The sequence below is a fragment of the Podarcis raffonei genome, chromosome 2 (assembly GCF_027172205.1).
Source record: "Podarcis raffonei isolate rPodRaf1 chromosome 2, rPodRaf1.pri, whole genome shotgun sequence".
NCBI lineage: Eukaryota > Metazoa > Chordata > Lepidosauria > Squamata > Lacertidae > Podarcis > Podarcis raffonei.
The window spans coordinates 6,597,445-6,613,993 of NC_070603.1; the positions used below are offsets into that span (position 1 = coordinate 6,597,445).

A 16,549-nucleotide genomic window follows, 5' to 3' on the forward strand; every position below is an offset into this window, starting at 1 on the left:
TCTGGTCCATGGGGTCACGAAGAGTCGGACACGACTAAATGACTAAACAACAACATGGTTTTCCCAGTAGTGATGTATGGAAGTGAGAGTGGACCATACAAAAGGCTGATCGCTGAAGAATGGATGCTTTTGAATTCTGGTGCTGGAGGAGACTCTTGAGAGTCCCATGGACTGCTAGAAGATCAAACCTATCCATTCTGAAGGAAATCAGCCCTGAGTGCTCACTGGAAGGACAGATCCTGAAGCTGAGGCTCCAAGACTTTGGCCACCTCATGAGAAGAGAAGACTCCCTGGAAAAGACCCTGATGTTGGGAAAGATGGAGGGCACAAGGAGAAGGGGACGACAGAGGACGAGATGGTGGGACAGTGTTCTCAAAGCTACCAGCATGAGTTTGACCAAACTGCGGGAGGCAGTGGAAGACAGGAGGGCCTGGCGTGCTCTGGTCCATGGGGTCACAAAGAGTCGGACACGACTAAATGACTAAACAACAACATGGTTTTCCCAGTAGTGATGTATGGAAGTGAGAGTGGACCATACAAAAGGCTGATCGCTGAAGAATTGATGCTTTTGACTTATGGTGCTGGAGGAGCCTCTTGAGAGTCCCATGGACTGCAAGAAGATCCAACCTCTCCATTCTGAAGGAAATCAGCCCTGAGTGCTCACTGGAAGGACAGATCGTGAAGCTGAGGCTCCAAGACTTTGGCCACCTCATGAGAAGAGAAGAGTCCCTGGAAAAGACCCTAATGTTGAGAAAGATGGAGGGCACAAGGAGAAGGGGATGACAGAGGACGAGATGGTGGGACAGTGTTCTCGAAGCTACCAGCATGAGTTTGACCAAACTGCGGGAGGCAGTGGAAGACAGGAGGGCCTGGCGTGCTCTGGCCCATGGGGTCACGAAGAGGCGGACACGACTAAACGACTCAACAACAACACAAGATCGTTTCAGAGGTGAGTTAACGGGGCAAAGTATCCCTGCGCATTCCCCCCCCCCCGCGCGCGCCCGCCTCCTTTCCGCGCCTGCGGTGGGGGTGGGGCGCGCGCGCAGGCGGCGCGTGGGCGGGAAGGGGGCGCCGCTCCCAGCCCCCTCCCCCGCCCTCCCCGAGAGGCGCTCTCCAATCCCCGCCAGCCAGCCTCTTCTTAAAGTGGCGCGGCGGCCGGGCGGCGAGGCACTCTTCGCCGCGGCTCCTCCGACTTTCAAGCGCGCTTGCTGCTTCTCCTCCTCCTCCTCCTCAAGCGAGCCGAGGCGGGGGCCGACAAGGCGCTCGGAGAGCAGCAGCGCCGTCCTTCGCTGCCGCTGCCCTCAGCCGAGGCAGCGCTTGCCGTCCGCACGAGAGCGCGCGCCGCGGACTTCCCGCCAAATCGCCCTCCTCCGCCAGGTGGGTGATTCTCACGGCCCCGTGGCTGGGAGGGGGGGCGGGGAGGGGGCGGCCGACCCCAAAGTGCGGGAAATGGGTTAGGTATATCTATAAAGTGCGGGGCAGGAAGTTTCAGAGCTCACCGAACTTCATGGATGACGATGCACCATCATTACACGGATGGGGGGGCAGGATCTTCTAAGACAGGGGTGGCCAACTCCCAAGAGACTGCGATCTACTCACAGACTTAAGAACTGGCAGTGATCTACCCCCTTTTGGGGGGTTCAAAGTTGTTGAGCTTTTCTTTAGGGAGGAGGAAAGCCCTTTTTAGGGGTGCCGGGCAAAGCTTTTTTTTAGGGGAGCCAAAGTTACTGAGCTTCGGGGGGGGGGGGGAGCCAGTGATCTATCACAAATGTCCAGTGAACTACCTGTTGGACATGCCTGTTCTAAGAGAACTGCCACTTTTCTCCTCCTGGCAAAGTTTTCGGGGCTTTGCAACCAATACTGTGTAGTAATAGTATTAATAATAATAATAATAATAATAATATACTGTGTAGAGCACAGGGCAAAAATTCAACAGAAGTTTCCCCATCACTGAGTTTCTGTCATGAGGGAAGCTCCACCTGTTGAATTTCCACTTGCAAAGAATGTGCTCAAGTCTGGGGGACATGTGTGTGTGTTTGTGGCAGGGTTTGCACCCATGCAACTCTTTGATCTCCCCGTCATATTCTCTGCTTCAGCATGCATTTGAGATCGCTGGGTGATGCTTAATAAAGGGAGATACACAAATTAGTCGCTTCCTAAAATCTGCTAGCCATCCTGTCGTATTCTCCATTAGAAGAGGTTTATGGTTGCTCCGAAGTGTGGGGAAATGTGGGTTCTAATTTGCGTCAGTGGCTCTGACTACACATTGAGGGCACATTTTCCCTCAAAGAATTCTGGGCACTGTAGTTTGCCCCTCACAGAGTTGCAATTCCCAGGAACCCTTACTAAACTACAGTGCCCAGAATTCTTTGAGGGAAAGAACATGCTTCAAATGTGCTTTAGAGATATAGTATGGAACCAGTGGGTGGGAATCAGTCATTTTGAATCAATTGCCACAGAGCATGAAGATGCCATATGCATATGTAACAGAGGGAATGGCATGTCCACGCAGATGTGTCCTTCTCATACACCTTGAGAAGTGAAGCTTTTAAATCCCCCCCCATGCTTATTTCCATGTGTATTACATACCAAAACCCCAAAACACCCCCCCCACACAACAACACTGGAGAAGAGAAGCTTAAGGGGAGACATGGTAACAGTCTTCTTCAAATACCTGAAGAACTGACACACAGAAGACCAAGCAGAATTTCTCTATCTCTTGGTTTGGGCTAGAATTCATTGGTGGAAATTGTAGGGAAACAGATTTCAGCTAAACTGTAGAAAAAATGACTGTATGGCTGGGGAGTGGATTGCCCTGGGAGGTGGTAGCCTGTCATTCACTGGAGGTATTTACATAGAGGTAAAAGATGCTGTAGCATCCAGGGTATATGAGGACCCCTTTGCTTTGCCCAAGAGACCCCCAGAACAGGCAATAACCCTGAGTCTTCAAGGAGAACCATGCACAGATATGGAAGATATACACGGCAAAGGTAAACATAGATTTGCTAATGGGTATATGGTCTAAACCACTGAGCCTAGGGCTTGCCAATCGGAAGGTCGGCAGTTCGAATCCCCATGATGGGGTGAGCTCCCGTTGCTCGGTCCCAGCTCCTGCCAACCTAGCAGTTCGAAAACACGTCAAAGTGCAAGTAGATAAATAGGTACCACTCCGGCGGGAAGGTAAATGGCGTTTCTGTGCACTGCTCTGGTTTCGCCAGAAGCGGCTTAGTCATGCTGGCCACATGACCTGGAAAAACTGTCTGCGGACAAAGGTCAGCTCCCTTCGCCAGTAAAGCGAGATGAGCGCCACAACCCCAGAGTCGTTCGTGACTGGACTTAACTGTCAGGGGTCCTTTACCTTTACCTGTATATACTCAGCAGGGAGGTGCAGCCTGTCCTGGCTCCCTGGCAAGTGAATCTGCATGATACATATGCTTGCAAAACACCTTTTTGTCACATTATTATGTACACATTTCAAACTTTTTACGTTAGCAGCCAAAACGTAATACAGAAGAGTAGCCAATTCAGTGCGGTGAATTGCTGTGCAAAGTACTGAAGAAGATTGATCTCTATTTTGGAGATTTTGCAGGCACAGACAATCCCATTTCTAAGCTTTTCAGAGCAACCACAAGATGGGGTATAGTTGACAGCATAGGGTCCCTGAGCAGTTGCCCCTTTTTCAGTGCCAGCCTGGTCATGCTGCCTACGGAATTTTTCTTATAAGGATGAATTATTTGGTAGGCAGGATCAAGTGCTGCTGAGTGCCCAGTTTACTAACTTGCATCTCTGGCAGGGCAGCTGCTGAAACTTTGTGCAAGTTAACTGTTTGCTAACAGACTGGCTGCATTTTAGAGGAGTAGTTTGTCTTTTGGTAGGAACTGCTTTTCAGTGTAAATGGCTGGGGTTGCTATTTTCAGGGTTATAGCAATTTTGCTCTAAGTGTGGGGAGGTGAACTGTTAGTTTACAAAATGATTTTCCTTTACTGGAAAAAAACACTTGGCATGAGACCAAGCAAGTAAGTTTTGGATACCGCCTTTAATCTGGTATATTTTGGGGTATTTCTCTATAGATTACAGTATCTCATTTCAGACATAACACACTTGTGCTTCAGGTATGTGTCTAAGCAAATGTGCAACTGGCACTGGATGGCTGACCAAGGCTGAGTTAGCATGAGGGTGGACATCAATATGCTGGAGTATAACTAGGAGCAAGCAGGAATATGGATGCAGGAAGGAGTGTGTCTGAGAGGGAAATTTTTTTATAGCAGTGTGTTTGTTCAGTGTGACATACACAATGCTTACAATAAGCAAGCATATGTATGCATCCGTGTAATGTGAATATATTGATAAGCATGGATTAAGATGTGTAAGAGCATCTATGTGATTGCACACTGCAGTTATGTAAAGACTGCAGTCCTCAAAGTTAGGCTCAGAATAACAGGATGGCAGCCAAAGTCACCAGCCCTTGCATGCTCTCTCCTCTCCAAGGATCTCATGACTATCAGCTATTTAGAATTAGGGTTGCATTTTTTAGGGACTGGTAAGAAGCAATTAGGGACGTGGGTGGTGCTGTGGGTTAAACCACAGAGCCTAGGGCTTGCCGATCAGAAGGTCGGCGGTTCGAATCCCTGCGACGGAGTGAGCTCCCGTTGCTCGGTCCCTGCTCCTGCCAACCTAGCAGTTCAAAAGCACATCAAAGTGCAAGTAGATAAATAGGTACCGCTCCAGCAGGAAGGTAAACGGCGTTTCCGTGCGCTGCTCTGGTTCGCCAGAAGTGGCTTAGTCATGCTGGCCACATGACCCGGAAGCTGTACGCCAGCTCCCTTGGCCAATAAAGCGAGATGAGCGCCACAACCCCAGAGTCGGTCACGACTGGACCTAATGGTCAGGGGTCCCTTTACCTTTAAGAAGCAATTGCTATGCATTATATGGGGCACATTCATAACACCTTTCCTATGATCAGTGCAGTGCACAAACTCAACACCAGCGAGCAGCCCAGTTGGGCACAGGCTAAGGACTCCAGAGGATCAGAAGGCCCAACACCAGCCTGCCCTGCCACCCACCACCCACCTTACTAGGGGTCTAGAACTGCTTTTGAATGGGAACAACCTTGGCTGCCCTCTGCAGTCACCACTCACTAAATTTAATAACCAAAAATGCACTGCCCTGGCCTGTAGAGCTATAAAATTCATTCCCAAACACCCCGGGGGCAGGAGGTGGGACTGGCAGGGAGGATGGTGAGTGGCAGCCCAGAATAAGGAGAAGTGGTGGTGCTGCTGTCCCCATGTGTGGTGGCAAGGAGGACAGGTGTCCTGTCCTGGTTAGGGACAGGGGCAATGTTGGGAGAATGAGGTGACCTAGTGAGAGAGGGGCATTGCTATCACTGCATGCAGAAATGGGAAAGAGTCCTGTCCTAGTCTGGAGCAGTGAGGGACTTGTCAGCAGCCCTGGGCTTAGAGCCCCCTTTAAGTCTGGCCCTGCTTTTGCATAGAAATGTACATATGTGGGGGAGGTAAGTTGTTTGCATGCATATGCTTGATTTAAAATATAGTTGTACAAGCCTTTTAATAAAAGAATACATTTATTTTTTCCAAAATAATTTAATATTTGTACAAAATAATTTAAGAGCATTAGTAAAAGCTGTCATTCCATCTCTCCTGTTACCCTGCTTAAGAAAATGGCCTGGAATTGTAAATGTATGAAATTGTCTTGTGTAGAGTCATAACATTCTGGCTGACATTAGCTCAAAGACTAAGGCAGAGGCTTTTTCAGGTTTTGCCAGAGATCCTTTAAATGGAGGCTCTAGAGGCTGAAGCCCAGACTACAAACTGCAATCCTTGTCTTAGCATCATGTCTGAAATAGGGATTGCTTGTGGGTTTTTGGCAAAGTTATCCTTATGTACATTTTGTCCCTTTAATGATGATGATATTTACACATTTCTATGTGCATCTATATCCATTACGTGGTGCTTAAATTAAAACACCATAGGTGTAAGTAAAGTTGATTGTGTGCATGCATATATGTTGTAGTTATTGCCTGCAATTTGGTGAATGACAGTATCCACATGTGAATATTAATAATCTGGCATCATTGTGCGTTTAATTTATAATTATTTTATAAATAAATAACTTATTTTATGCTGACAGTTTATGTGGTTGTTTATAACATCTCTTGATTTTTCATTCTGTATTGCTTTAATATGATTTTATGTTCCTGCACATCACCCTGGTGTTTTGCAAAAGGGCAGTATATAAATACTTCTATAAATAAATGAATAATTGTCAGTGTGTAATGTTGCATATTCACACTGGTCAGACGTACACAAGAGCAGGAGTCAGCCCACCTGGTACCGTCCAGATGGTATTGGACTCCAATGCCCATAAACCCTGAAAATTGGCCATCCTGCTGGTGCTGATGGGAGTTGTTGTCCAACATCAGCTGGAGGCCACCACATTGACTAACCCTGCATTAGAGAATGCTGATAATCTGATTTGGGTTACTATGAACCATTGCTACTGTACATCCAAGTTTTTGTAATCCACCTAGAGGTTCTTTTTACAATCAAGCAGTATATGTTGTTGTTGTTGTTGTTTAGTCGTTTAGTCGTGTCCGACTCTTCGTGACCCCCTGGACCAGAGCACGCCAGGCACCTCTGTCCTCCACTGCCTCCCGCAGTTTGGTCAAACTCATGCTGGTAACCTCGAAAACGCTATCCAACCATCTCGTCCTCTGTCGCCCCCTTCTCCTTGTGCCCTCCATCTTTCCCAACATCAGGGTCTTCTCCAGGGAGTCTTCTCTTCTCATGAGGTGGCCAAAGTACTGGAGCCTCAGCTTCACAATCTGTCCTTCCAGTGAGCACTCAGGGCTGATTTCCTTCAGAATGGAGAGGTTTGATCTTCTTGCAGTCCATGGGACTCTCAAGAGTCTCCTCCAGCACCATAATTCAAAAGCATCAATTCTTCGGCGATCAGCCTTCTTTATGGTCCAGCTCTCACTTCCATACATCACTACTGGGAAAATCATAGCTTTAACTATACGAACCTTTGTTGGCAAGGTGAACCTTTGTTGGCAAGCAGTATATACTTGTGGTTAAATAGCTAGCTAAATAAAGATATGGTACCTCACCAGTTTTAACCCTGCATTCTGATTTTCAAAGCATTATTTGTGTGTAAACTCACAGAAAAGTCTGTAATCCTGGTTGAGATGAGTTTAGAAAAGCTTTGAAACTGAAAATGGGTCTGGGAAAGTAAGAGTGATTAAAAGGAAACCATTCAGAAGGAAATGTAAAAACGATTAATTTTGTTTACAACTATTTAATTCCTATAAAACATTTTTAGCTGTATTCTCTGTCTGCTGCCTCCAAAATTGCAAACAGTTACAAATAACAAAATACTGAAATAATGTGTAACCATATAAAACCTGGCAGGAAAACAATAATAGTAGCCAGCAGATTTAAAAGATACTATTTGCAGCTGTTTAAAACAATAGCTTCCAGATTAGCTTTCTTTACAAACCATGTTTTTCCTTTTTTTTCCTGGAAGGCTGGCAGTGGTAGAGCTGAGTAGACTTAAAATGGGCAACGTATCATGTGGGTGCCATGGAGGAGACCAATGCCCTTGCTGGACGCTCTTGTCTAAAAAGATTGGTCCCAGATTGCAAAGGGCTTTAAGGGTTAAATACCACCACTTTGTAATTAGCCCCAGAAGGAAACAGGCAGCCACAGTGGTTGAACCAAACAGTGTTAGAAACTGAGATCTGAAAGCTAGGAGCTAAATGGCACCTTAAACCTAGGTTATGGGCACAACAATGGAATGTCTAGGCATGCTTTTTTATAACAAGAATACAAAGCTGAAAATGAATGAACTGCAGCTGAAATATTATGCTCATTTTTCACATGGTCTAGTCCTTCCCCTGCCCACCCCCCTAATATTCTTAAGAGGGTCTCTTCTCCAGTCTACAGAGAGCAGCTAGAAGTGGGGAGGCAGAAAAGGGTCCTCTTTTCCTTCCACTCTGCAGTTTTAATCTGAAATCTTAGGCGCAGCCAGAGCTCAGAAGCTACTTGCACTAATGAAATTCCCTGTCGCAAAATGCGCCTAGAGCAATGGGAGTTTCGAACACTGGAACCAAAATGAGAATAATACATGTGCCCTGGGACATGCCTCTCTCAGGCTGCTTCATTTTGCACCAGCGGCAACTTCAAAAAGACAGAGCACATTGCAGTCACCCAAGTGCATTTTAGGCACCCATCTATGTCTTAGAAAAGGGCAAAATGACCCATTTCCCTTCTTGAATTTTTTATTTTTAAATTATTTGTTTATTACTTTCCCCTTGCCATGCACAGGGATTCCCCCTCCCCCCAATTGTCGTTTGTTCAGGAGCACAATCAGTAAGGCAAAAAGCTTACCATAGTGCGTCCAAACTGAAATCATAAACTTCTCTCCTTGCTGGTGCTACAGTCCAGCTTTGGTGTTGTATAGTCGCCTCCAGCCAGTGATACCCTCTCAGCTAGGAACAATGGCATAAATTTCATCAGCTCATCAGCAAACCTGTATTTGCAAGCTACCACTAGCTTATCCAGGACTTTATTTTGAAGCTTAATTAGGAACACAATATTTTAAATCCACCAGAGAAGAAAACCTACTTCATATATTTTACATGAGGAACATAGAATCATAGAATCATAGAGTTGGAAGAGACCACAAGGGCCATCGAGTCCAACCCCCTGCCAAGCAGGAAACACCATCAGAGAACTCCTGACATATGGTTGTCAAGCCTCTGCTTAAAGACCTCCAAAGCAGGAGACTCCACCACACTCCTTGGCAGCAAATTCCACTGTCAAACAGCTCTTACTGTCAGGAAGTTCTTCCTAATGTTTAGGTGGAATCTTCTTTCTTGTAGTTTGGATCCATTGCTCCGTGTCCGCTTCTCTGGAGCAGCAGAAAACAACCTTTCTCCCTCCTCTATGTGACATCCTTTTATATATTTGAACATGGCTATCATATCACCCCTTAACCTCCTCTTCTCCAGGCTAAACATGCCCAGCTCCCTTAGCCGTTCCTCATAAGGCATCGTTTCCAGGCCTTTGACCATTTTGGTTGCCCTCCTCTGGACACGTTCCAGTTTGTCAGTGTCCTTCTTGAACTGTGGTGCCCAGAACTGGACACAGTACTCCAGGTGAGGTCTGACCAGAGCAGAGTACAGTGGCACTATTACTTCCCTTGAAGTAAGTCACCAGATGAGATTCTTGCAATGCCCCCTGTGTTGGCATACTCACGAGGTGCAGAATCTTGTTGCTTGACAAATATGAGCCTGTGGTTAAACAACTGAGGTGGTTACTAGTTTGCTTCCAATCCTTCTGTGGGCTGTCCATCCATTTGCCTCTTTAATGCAATTCCCTAAACAAGTGAAATGAATCTTGTTTCGCTGTCCTGTTGGAAGTTACTCCCTTTCCAATTTTCTGCTGTTGATGTTTTTGTATTGAATCTTGTTTCGCTTTAGTTTAGTTTATTATTTATATTCTAATTGCTTTTATATTATTGCTTGCATGTCACTTCAGAGCATAAGCTGAAAAGAAGCATATGCATCTTTTAAATAATTGCCAAACAATTGTGGCCAGTGTACCAAATGTTTCCTGCTACTGAGGAGGCCTTTTTTATCTTACTGTTACAAATGAGACTGTACTTCTTCATTAAATATCAGGGCAGACAGTGTTCTTGATCCATGGTGGTTCTATTAGATTGTGCCCACAATTAACCTAGGCTTGTTAATTCAGTGATGGGTTCCAAATTCTGACACATGGTCTGATTGGCTGGAGAAGTAATGCCCTTGTCTTCAGTAGAGAGGATATGTCTGACTGATAAAGGTTAATGCAAATATTATGTTGGGTTGTATCAAAGGCCGTAATCTGTGAGTCCAGATTGCATGCCACTAGGTAGGTAATTTCAGTTTGATTCGTTCTGTTCCTGAGTAGGAGACAGAAAGCAACATTTTGATTGTGTGCAAAGAGAGCAGCAGAGATGGAATTTAAGCCTAAGAATTCAAAAAAGGGAGGTAATAATAATAATAATAATAATAATTTATTATTTATACCCCGCCCATCTGGCTGAGTTTCCCCAGCCACTCTGGGCGGCTCCCAATCAGTGTTAAAAACAGTACAGCGTTACATATTAAAAACTTCCCTGAACAGGGCTGCCTTAAGATGTCTTCTGAATGTCAGGTAATTATTTATCTCTTTGACATCTGATGGGAGGGCGTTCCACAGGGCGGGCGCCACTACCGAGAAGGCCCTCTGTCTGGTTCCCTGTAGCTTCACTTCTCGCAATGAGGGAACCGCCAGAAGGCCCTCAGCGCTGGATCTCAGTGTCCGGGCTGAACGATGGGGGTGGAGACGCTCCTTCAGGTATACAGGACCGAGGCCGTTTAGGGCTTTAAAGGTCAGCACCAACACTTTGAATCGTGCTCGGAAACGTACTGGGAGCCAATGCAGATCTCTCAGAACCGGTGTTATGTGGTCCCGGCGGCCACTCCCAGTCACCAGTCTAGCTGCCGCATTCTGGATTAATTGCAGTTTCCGGGTCACATTCAAAGGTAGCCCCACGTAGAGCGCGTTGCAGTAGTCCAAGCGTGAGATAACTAGAGCATGCACCACTCTGGCGAGACAGTTCGCGGGCAGGTAGGGTCTTAGCCTGCGTACCAGGTGGAGCTGGTAGACAGCTGCCCTGGACACAGAGTTAACCTGCGCCTCCATGGACAGCTGTGAGTCCAAAATGACTCCCAGGCTGCGCACCTGGTCCTTCAGGGGCATAGTTACCCCATTCAAGACCAGGGAATCCCCCACACCAACCCGCTCCCTGTCCCCCAAAAACAGTACTTCTGTCTTGTCAGGATTCAACCTCAATCTGTTAGCCGCCATCCATCCTCCAACCGCCTCCAGGCACTCACACAGGACCTTCACCGCCTTCACTGGTTCTGATTTAAAGGAGAGGTAGAGCTAAGAAAGCATTGCTTTATTGTCTTCTAAGGCTGTGCAGAGAAATTATTTCTGTGGAGCAACAAGAGTAACTTCACATCACCACGGTCACACTAGCCAGATTCTATTTCGATAGATGATGATAGATAGATAGATGAAAGAGAATGGGAGCCTTTTTGTAGCTGGGGTTGCCTGATGCATGACATGTTCATTTAAAAGAAATTTAAACACTCACAAACGTCGTCCCCAGTTCATGTGTCTTGCTATAGAAAATAACCAGGTTTGCATATGAAATAAACATGTTTGACAGGTAATGTATGGTGGTGTTCTGTTTCTAGCTTTAGAGAGGATTCAGTATAATCTTTTTAAAAAACAAAGTGCTAGCTTTCCCAGAAATTAATTGGCCAGTCATTATGTAGTACTTATAAGGGAATAATAGGCAGTGACCTCTTGTTCCTCTTACAAATCTGGAGCGTGAAAATGGCAGTGTGCTAATTAAAGTTCCACATAAAATTGCTTGCTGTTATTTATCTGCTTTCTTTTTCTTCCCATGATGAAGGATGTGTATGTTGGTACTCCTGTGCTCCCTCCACACTTTGCAGTTTCCATTTTTCGCACTGATATTCTCCCGCTTTCTCTCTCTTTCTGAACCCTCTCCCACTGCTCCCCTTCCCAAGCTGTCGCTCCCTCAGGAAGAGAGAATGAAGAGTCCTCTTGTGCTGACAGTGCTGCTGTCCTTAATAGCAGCAAAACTGTGCCAGGCCTACTGTATTGAGTCCCAGGAGCAGCAGCTGCCCAGCGGAATGCAAACAAAGGTGAGAGTGGCTAGAATTTTGTTGGAAGAGGGGATAGGAGGTTGCTGGTGAGTGGAACGGCTTCTGTGCTGGAAAAGGATCTGCTCCAAATAAGTTCCTGCCATGGTACCAGTGCGGTTTTTAGAGCCTTGCATTTCAGGAGTTGAAACTGAACCCATCATCCACTTCGGAGAACCTGAGGACTCAAAATACTAAAGTTAATGCATAATTTTGTTTTACCCAGATAAGGTAAAGGTAAAGGGGGGGGACACCCCTGACCATTAGGTCCAGCCGTGGCTGACTCTGGGGTTGCGGCGCTCATCTTGCTTTATTGGCCGAGGGAGCCGGCATACAGCTTCCAGGTCATGTGGCCAGCATGACTAAGCCACTTCTGGCAAACCAGAGCAGCGCACAGAAACGCCGTTTACCTTCCTGCCGGAGCGGTACCTATTTATCTACTTGCACTGTGTGCTTTTGAACTGCAAGGTTGGCAGGAGCAGGGACCAAGCAACTGGAGCTCACTCCATCGTGGGGATTCGAACCGCCGACCTTCCGATCAGCAAGCCCAAGGCTCTGTGGATTAACTCACAGCGCCACCCGTGTCCCTTGATACCCAGATAGAAGCTAATTAAACAAAGATAATAATCACCAAACACTCCCCTGTTGTGACTTCTGCAACAGTAAATTGTCCAAGGCTTGGAAAAGTTATTCTGATGTTTCTCTATATTTCATGGGTTTCTTTCCAACATAGTTTTTCTTCTGACGTTTTGCAAACAGGATATATTTCAAGTTTTGACATACAACACAAAATTGGATTCTGCCCCCTGCCCCCAATTTCATTATTTTTACCTGATTTCCTACAGTGTAAAATGGAAATGAACAAACAAATAATGGAAAATTTATTATCAATGTACACTGTTTTAGAGAATCAGGAAATGTGACCATGCCTAGTCACTTTCTCAAGGCTAGAAACCTGAATCAATTAAAAAGAAATGTGGTACTGTGTAATTTATCTGTTAACTTTCATCTGCAGTTGCTACAGTTTGAAGGAGTATTGAGGTTTATAATATAGAGGAAGATCCTATTTCTTCCCTATAAAAATGTTAATTCGGTTCCCCCATAAACACACCCCATGGCAAGACATTCATACATCTTTCATCTAAGGCAGTGGTTCTTATCCTTTTTGAGGGTCACAAACGTCTTTGAGAATCTGATAAATGCTGGACCCTGCCCCCAGAAAAGTGCACATACACAAACATAAGTTTGCATATAATTTGGCTTGGTTCAGAAACCCCTGAAAGCCAGAGCAATGTACTTCAGTTGACTTCTCCTTTTATCCACAACAACCCTGTGGAGTAGGTTAGGCTGTGAAACAGCAATTGGCCAATGGGACTCGTGGCTCAATGTTGATTGAATCCTTGTATTCCCAGTCTTGAGTCCAAACTTCTAAAATGATAAACTGCCTTCCTGAACTAGTGAATTTCTCAAGAAAGTTCTGTAATGTTCAGACCACAGGAGAAAACCCAAGCAGCTGCTGAATTAATCTTGTTTGATGATAACATGTTGAGCAGGACCTCCATTACAAACCTGAAATTAAAAATAAATACTGATTCCCCTACTACTCGGTGTTTTCACCGTGACTCCTTTGGAACAGGGATTACCGTATTTTTCGCTCTATAACACGCAGCCGACCATAACACGCACATAGTTTTTAGAGGAGGAAAATCCGTAGGCATGCCACCCGTAGGCATTCCCTCCATAACACGCACAGACATTTCCCCTTACTTTCTAGGAGGAAAAAAGTGAGTGTTATGGTGCAAAAAATACGGTAACTCTCCTGAGCCTTCTTAGAGCCCAGAAGCATCTGCCTGGCCATGACTGGCTACAGAATGCTGTGCTAGATGGATGTTCATTCTGCTCCTGCAGGGCTCTTCAAACATTTCTGGCACAACTAGAACTTTGGGATTGCTTTGGCTCACAAATCTTACCAATCTATTTATTACACAAGAACAACAGGACTTAAACGCAGCAGGGGAGGTTTCCAAATTCCTTGTTAATGAGCCCTGCTTTACATGCAGTGATTTTGTACACAGATGTAACTTCTGTGTTGGAAAACCATAAGCATTCTCTGTGCGTGCCATCGTGTGAAGTCGATGTGAATCATACACATTCACTTTCTGCATTGGTGGGACTTGAGTGTACAGGGGTCTTCCTGGTGGTTTCCCATCTAGACACTGAGCAGATCCAGACCAACTTAGCTTCATGTTACTTAAGGCCTTTCCTTGGTGACCTTTTTGCTACACATGGACTCTGTATAATAGGGAACACTTGGCAAATGGCAGTTTAATTTGGTACATGCACACAATGATTCAGTGAACTAGCCACATGTGAACCCATCACAGGCAAATGTGTACATATGGTTTCCCAGCATGGATGTGGTATCTGTGTTTGTCACACATCTCCGACCCCCCCCCCAAATAAAATAAAATAATCCTGGGATCTGCAGTTCTTTAAGCTCCGTGAAGGGTAAACTTCAGTTCCCTGATTTCTTTGAGGGGAGCCATGTGCTTTAAATATGCTTAAATGTATGGTGTGGATGAGACTGAAGTAGCCATCCACCTGTTCTGTTATCTGTGATGGAACAATGGGACTCAAGTGTAAATTATGCTAGCTGAATCAGAGCAGTTATTGCATGGGTATGGAGGCTGGAAACTGTTCAATGAACAGACGAGAACAGAGAAGAAGTAAATGCAAAACTGGTGCCCTAGTTCAGGCATAGGCAAACTCGGCCCTCCAGATGTTTTGGGACTATCATTCCCATCATCCCTGACCACTGGTCCTGCTAATTGGGGATCATGGGAGTTGTAAGCCAAAAACATCTGGAGGGCCAAGTTTGCCTATGCCTGCACTAATTTATAAGAAAGAAAACGTGGCTTTGCTGGTGATTCTATCAGATGTGGACACCAGCAGTACAAAGAGAGATAACCCCAGACGTGTACCTACAACACAGGAAGCAGGCTTGACATCCCTCTGCCCCCCCCCAAACCCATAAGCGATCTTATCCATCAACTGCAGTGGTTCATAGCTTACATTTTAGTAAATAAATAACATCAAATTTCCTCTCCTGGGCACTCATTCACTTACTTTATATCAACATACTATTCAGGCATTAATATTGATTATAGTGTGCTTTATTTTGAATGGGGTGGGGAGCACTGTACTGTGATGGGAAGGGAAGCTCAAGTAAGTGAGAGAGAACGTGGCCATATGGATGGAAAAGCATGACTAGAGGCCAAGAGATTTGCAGGGTGGGGCAGACAGATTTGCAGGGCATGAAGCTCCCCATTATTGAATACTGGAGCCTTCTCCAGAAATGGCCCCTATGTTTCTAAAACAAATCATGTGCACCATAAACAGTATACAAGCTTCTTAATTATTTTATTTATTTAACAGTTTGTATACCACTTAATAACAGGGGTACCAACTTGAATAAAATATTTTTTTGGGGTGGTCAGGTAAGCCCTACCCCACATAATTGGTCACAAGACGTGGCACATGCACACCATTTGAATGGCAATGCACATCAACTTGGGGGGCGGCTCTCTCAAATATTTTATGGGGGGGTGAAGGGACCTCAGCCCCTAGGAATTGGCTCCTATGATCACAGTTATGTAGAAGAAGCCTAGCAAATTAGACTAAAATGACTCAAACTATAAAATCAGAGTTCAATTTAAAAAGCCCTGCTGAGATACAAAAAGGAATAAGTCTTCAGTAAGGACTAGGGTGTGGGTGGCACTGTGGTCTAATCCCCAGAGCCCTAGGGCTTGCCGATCAGAAGGTCGGCGGTTCGAATCCCTGCAACGGGGTGAGCTCCCGTTGTTCGTTCCCTGCTCCTGCCCACGTAGCAGTTCGAAAGCACATCAAAGTGCAAGTAGATAAATAGGTGCCACTGTGGCGGGAAGGTAAACAGCGTTTCCGTGCACTGCTCTGGTTCGCTAGAAGCAGCTTAGTCATGCTGGCCACATGACTCGGAAGCTGTCTGTGGACAAACACTGGCTCCCTCGGCCTATAGAGCGAGATGAGCGCCGCAACCCCAGAGTCGTCCACGACTGGACCTAACGGTCAGGGGTACCTTTAGCTTTAACTAAGGACTAGAAGTTCAACTGGAAGGGATTTCCAAAAAATTGCGCCCACATTACTGAATGTACGGGCTCCTTGTGGGTATGAGCTGTGCGTCCAAGTCATGGGGGGCCGCTAACAGCGACCCCCAAAGACCTCAAGGCTCAAAAGGAGAGATATACGGGGTCAGGCTCTTGGTCTGTATCCTGCTCTACTTTTGGTTCCTTGGAGTTAGTTGGGTATCTCTCAGTGTTAGGCTGTTGGTCCCTCATTGCTTTTTGTGATGGGGCCTTGTACATAATGAAACAAGTGGTTCAAAGAAGGCTCTTTGGTGCAGTTACAAAAAGTTGCTCTTTCTTTTCTTTTCTTTTCTTTTTTACTCAAAGCTGTTTCAATAACCTAAAAGCCTATACATCCTGTGGAGAATAAAATGTCGGTCTGCGATAATGACTACGCAGGAGGGAACATCTCTCCCACTGCAGTCTGAAATGAGAGCCAGTGGCGTAGCATGGGTTGTCAGCACCCGGGGCAAGGCAAGTAATTTGCGCCCCCTAACCCGTGGATTTTAGCACTCAAGTCTCTTCCGCGCCCCCCCCAGATGTTGCACCCGGTGCGGCCGGCCCCCCCCTGCACCCCCCACGCTACGCCACTGATGAGAGCTTCTAT

At 45.9% G+C, this 16,549-nt stretch overlaps 1 protein-coding gene across 2 annotated transcripts in view; it reads left to right on the forward strand.

The window, feature by feature from the left end:
* Nucleotides 1–1,100: 1,100 nt before the first annotated feature.
* Nucleotides 1,101–16,549, forward strand: part of TAC3 (tachykinin precursor 3) — a 30,625-nt gene continuing 15,176 nt past the window's right edge. Inside the window, exons 1-3 of one of the 2 annotated variants that reach the window (XM_053372103.1) lie at nucleotides 1,101–1,244; nucleotides 1,311–1,377; nucleotides 11,648–11,785. In XM_053372103.1, the coding sequence (XP_053228078.1) occupies nucleotides 11,672–11,785 (114 nt within the window). In that variant the 5' untranslated portion in view covers nucleotides 1,101–1,244; nucleotides 1,311–1,377; nucleotides 11,648–11,671. Of the gene's footprint in view, nucleotides 1,245–1,278; nucleotides 1,378–11,647; nucleotides 11,786–16,549 lie in introns of those variants that run through there. The other variant, XM_053372093.1, reaches the window with a different exon arrangement.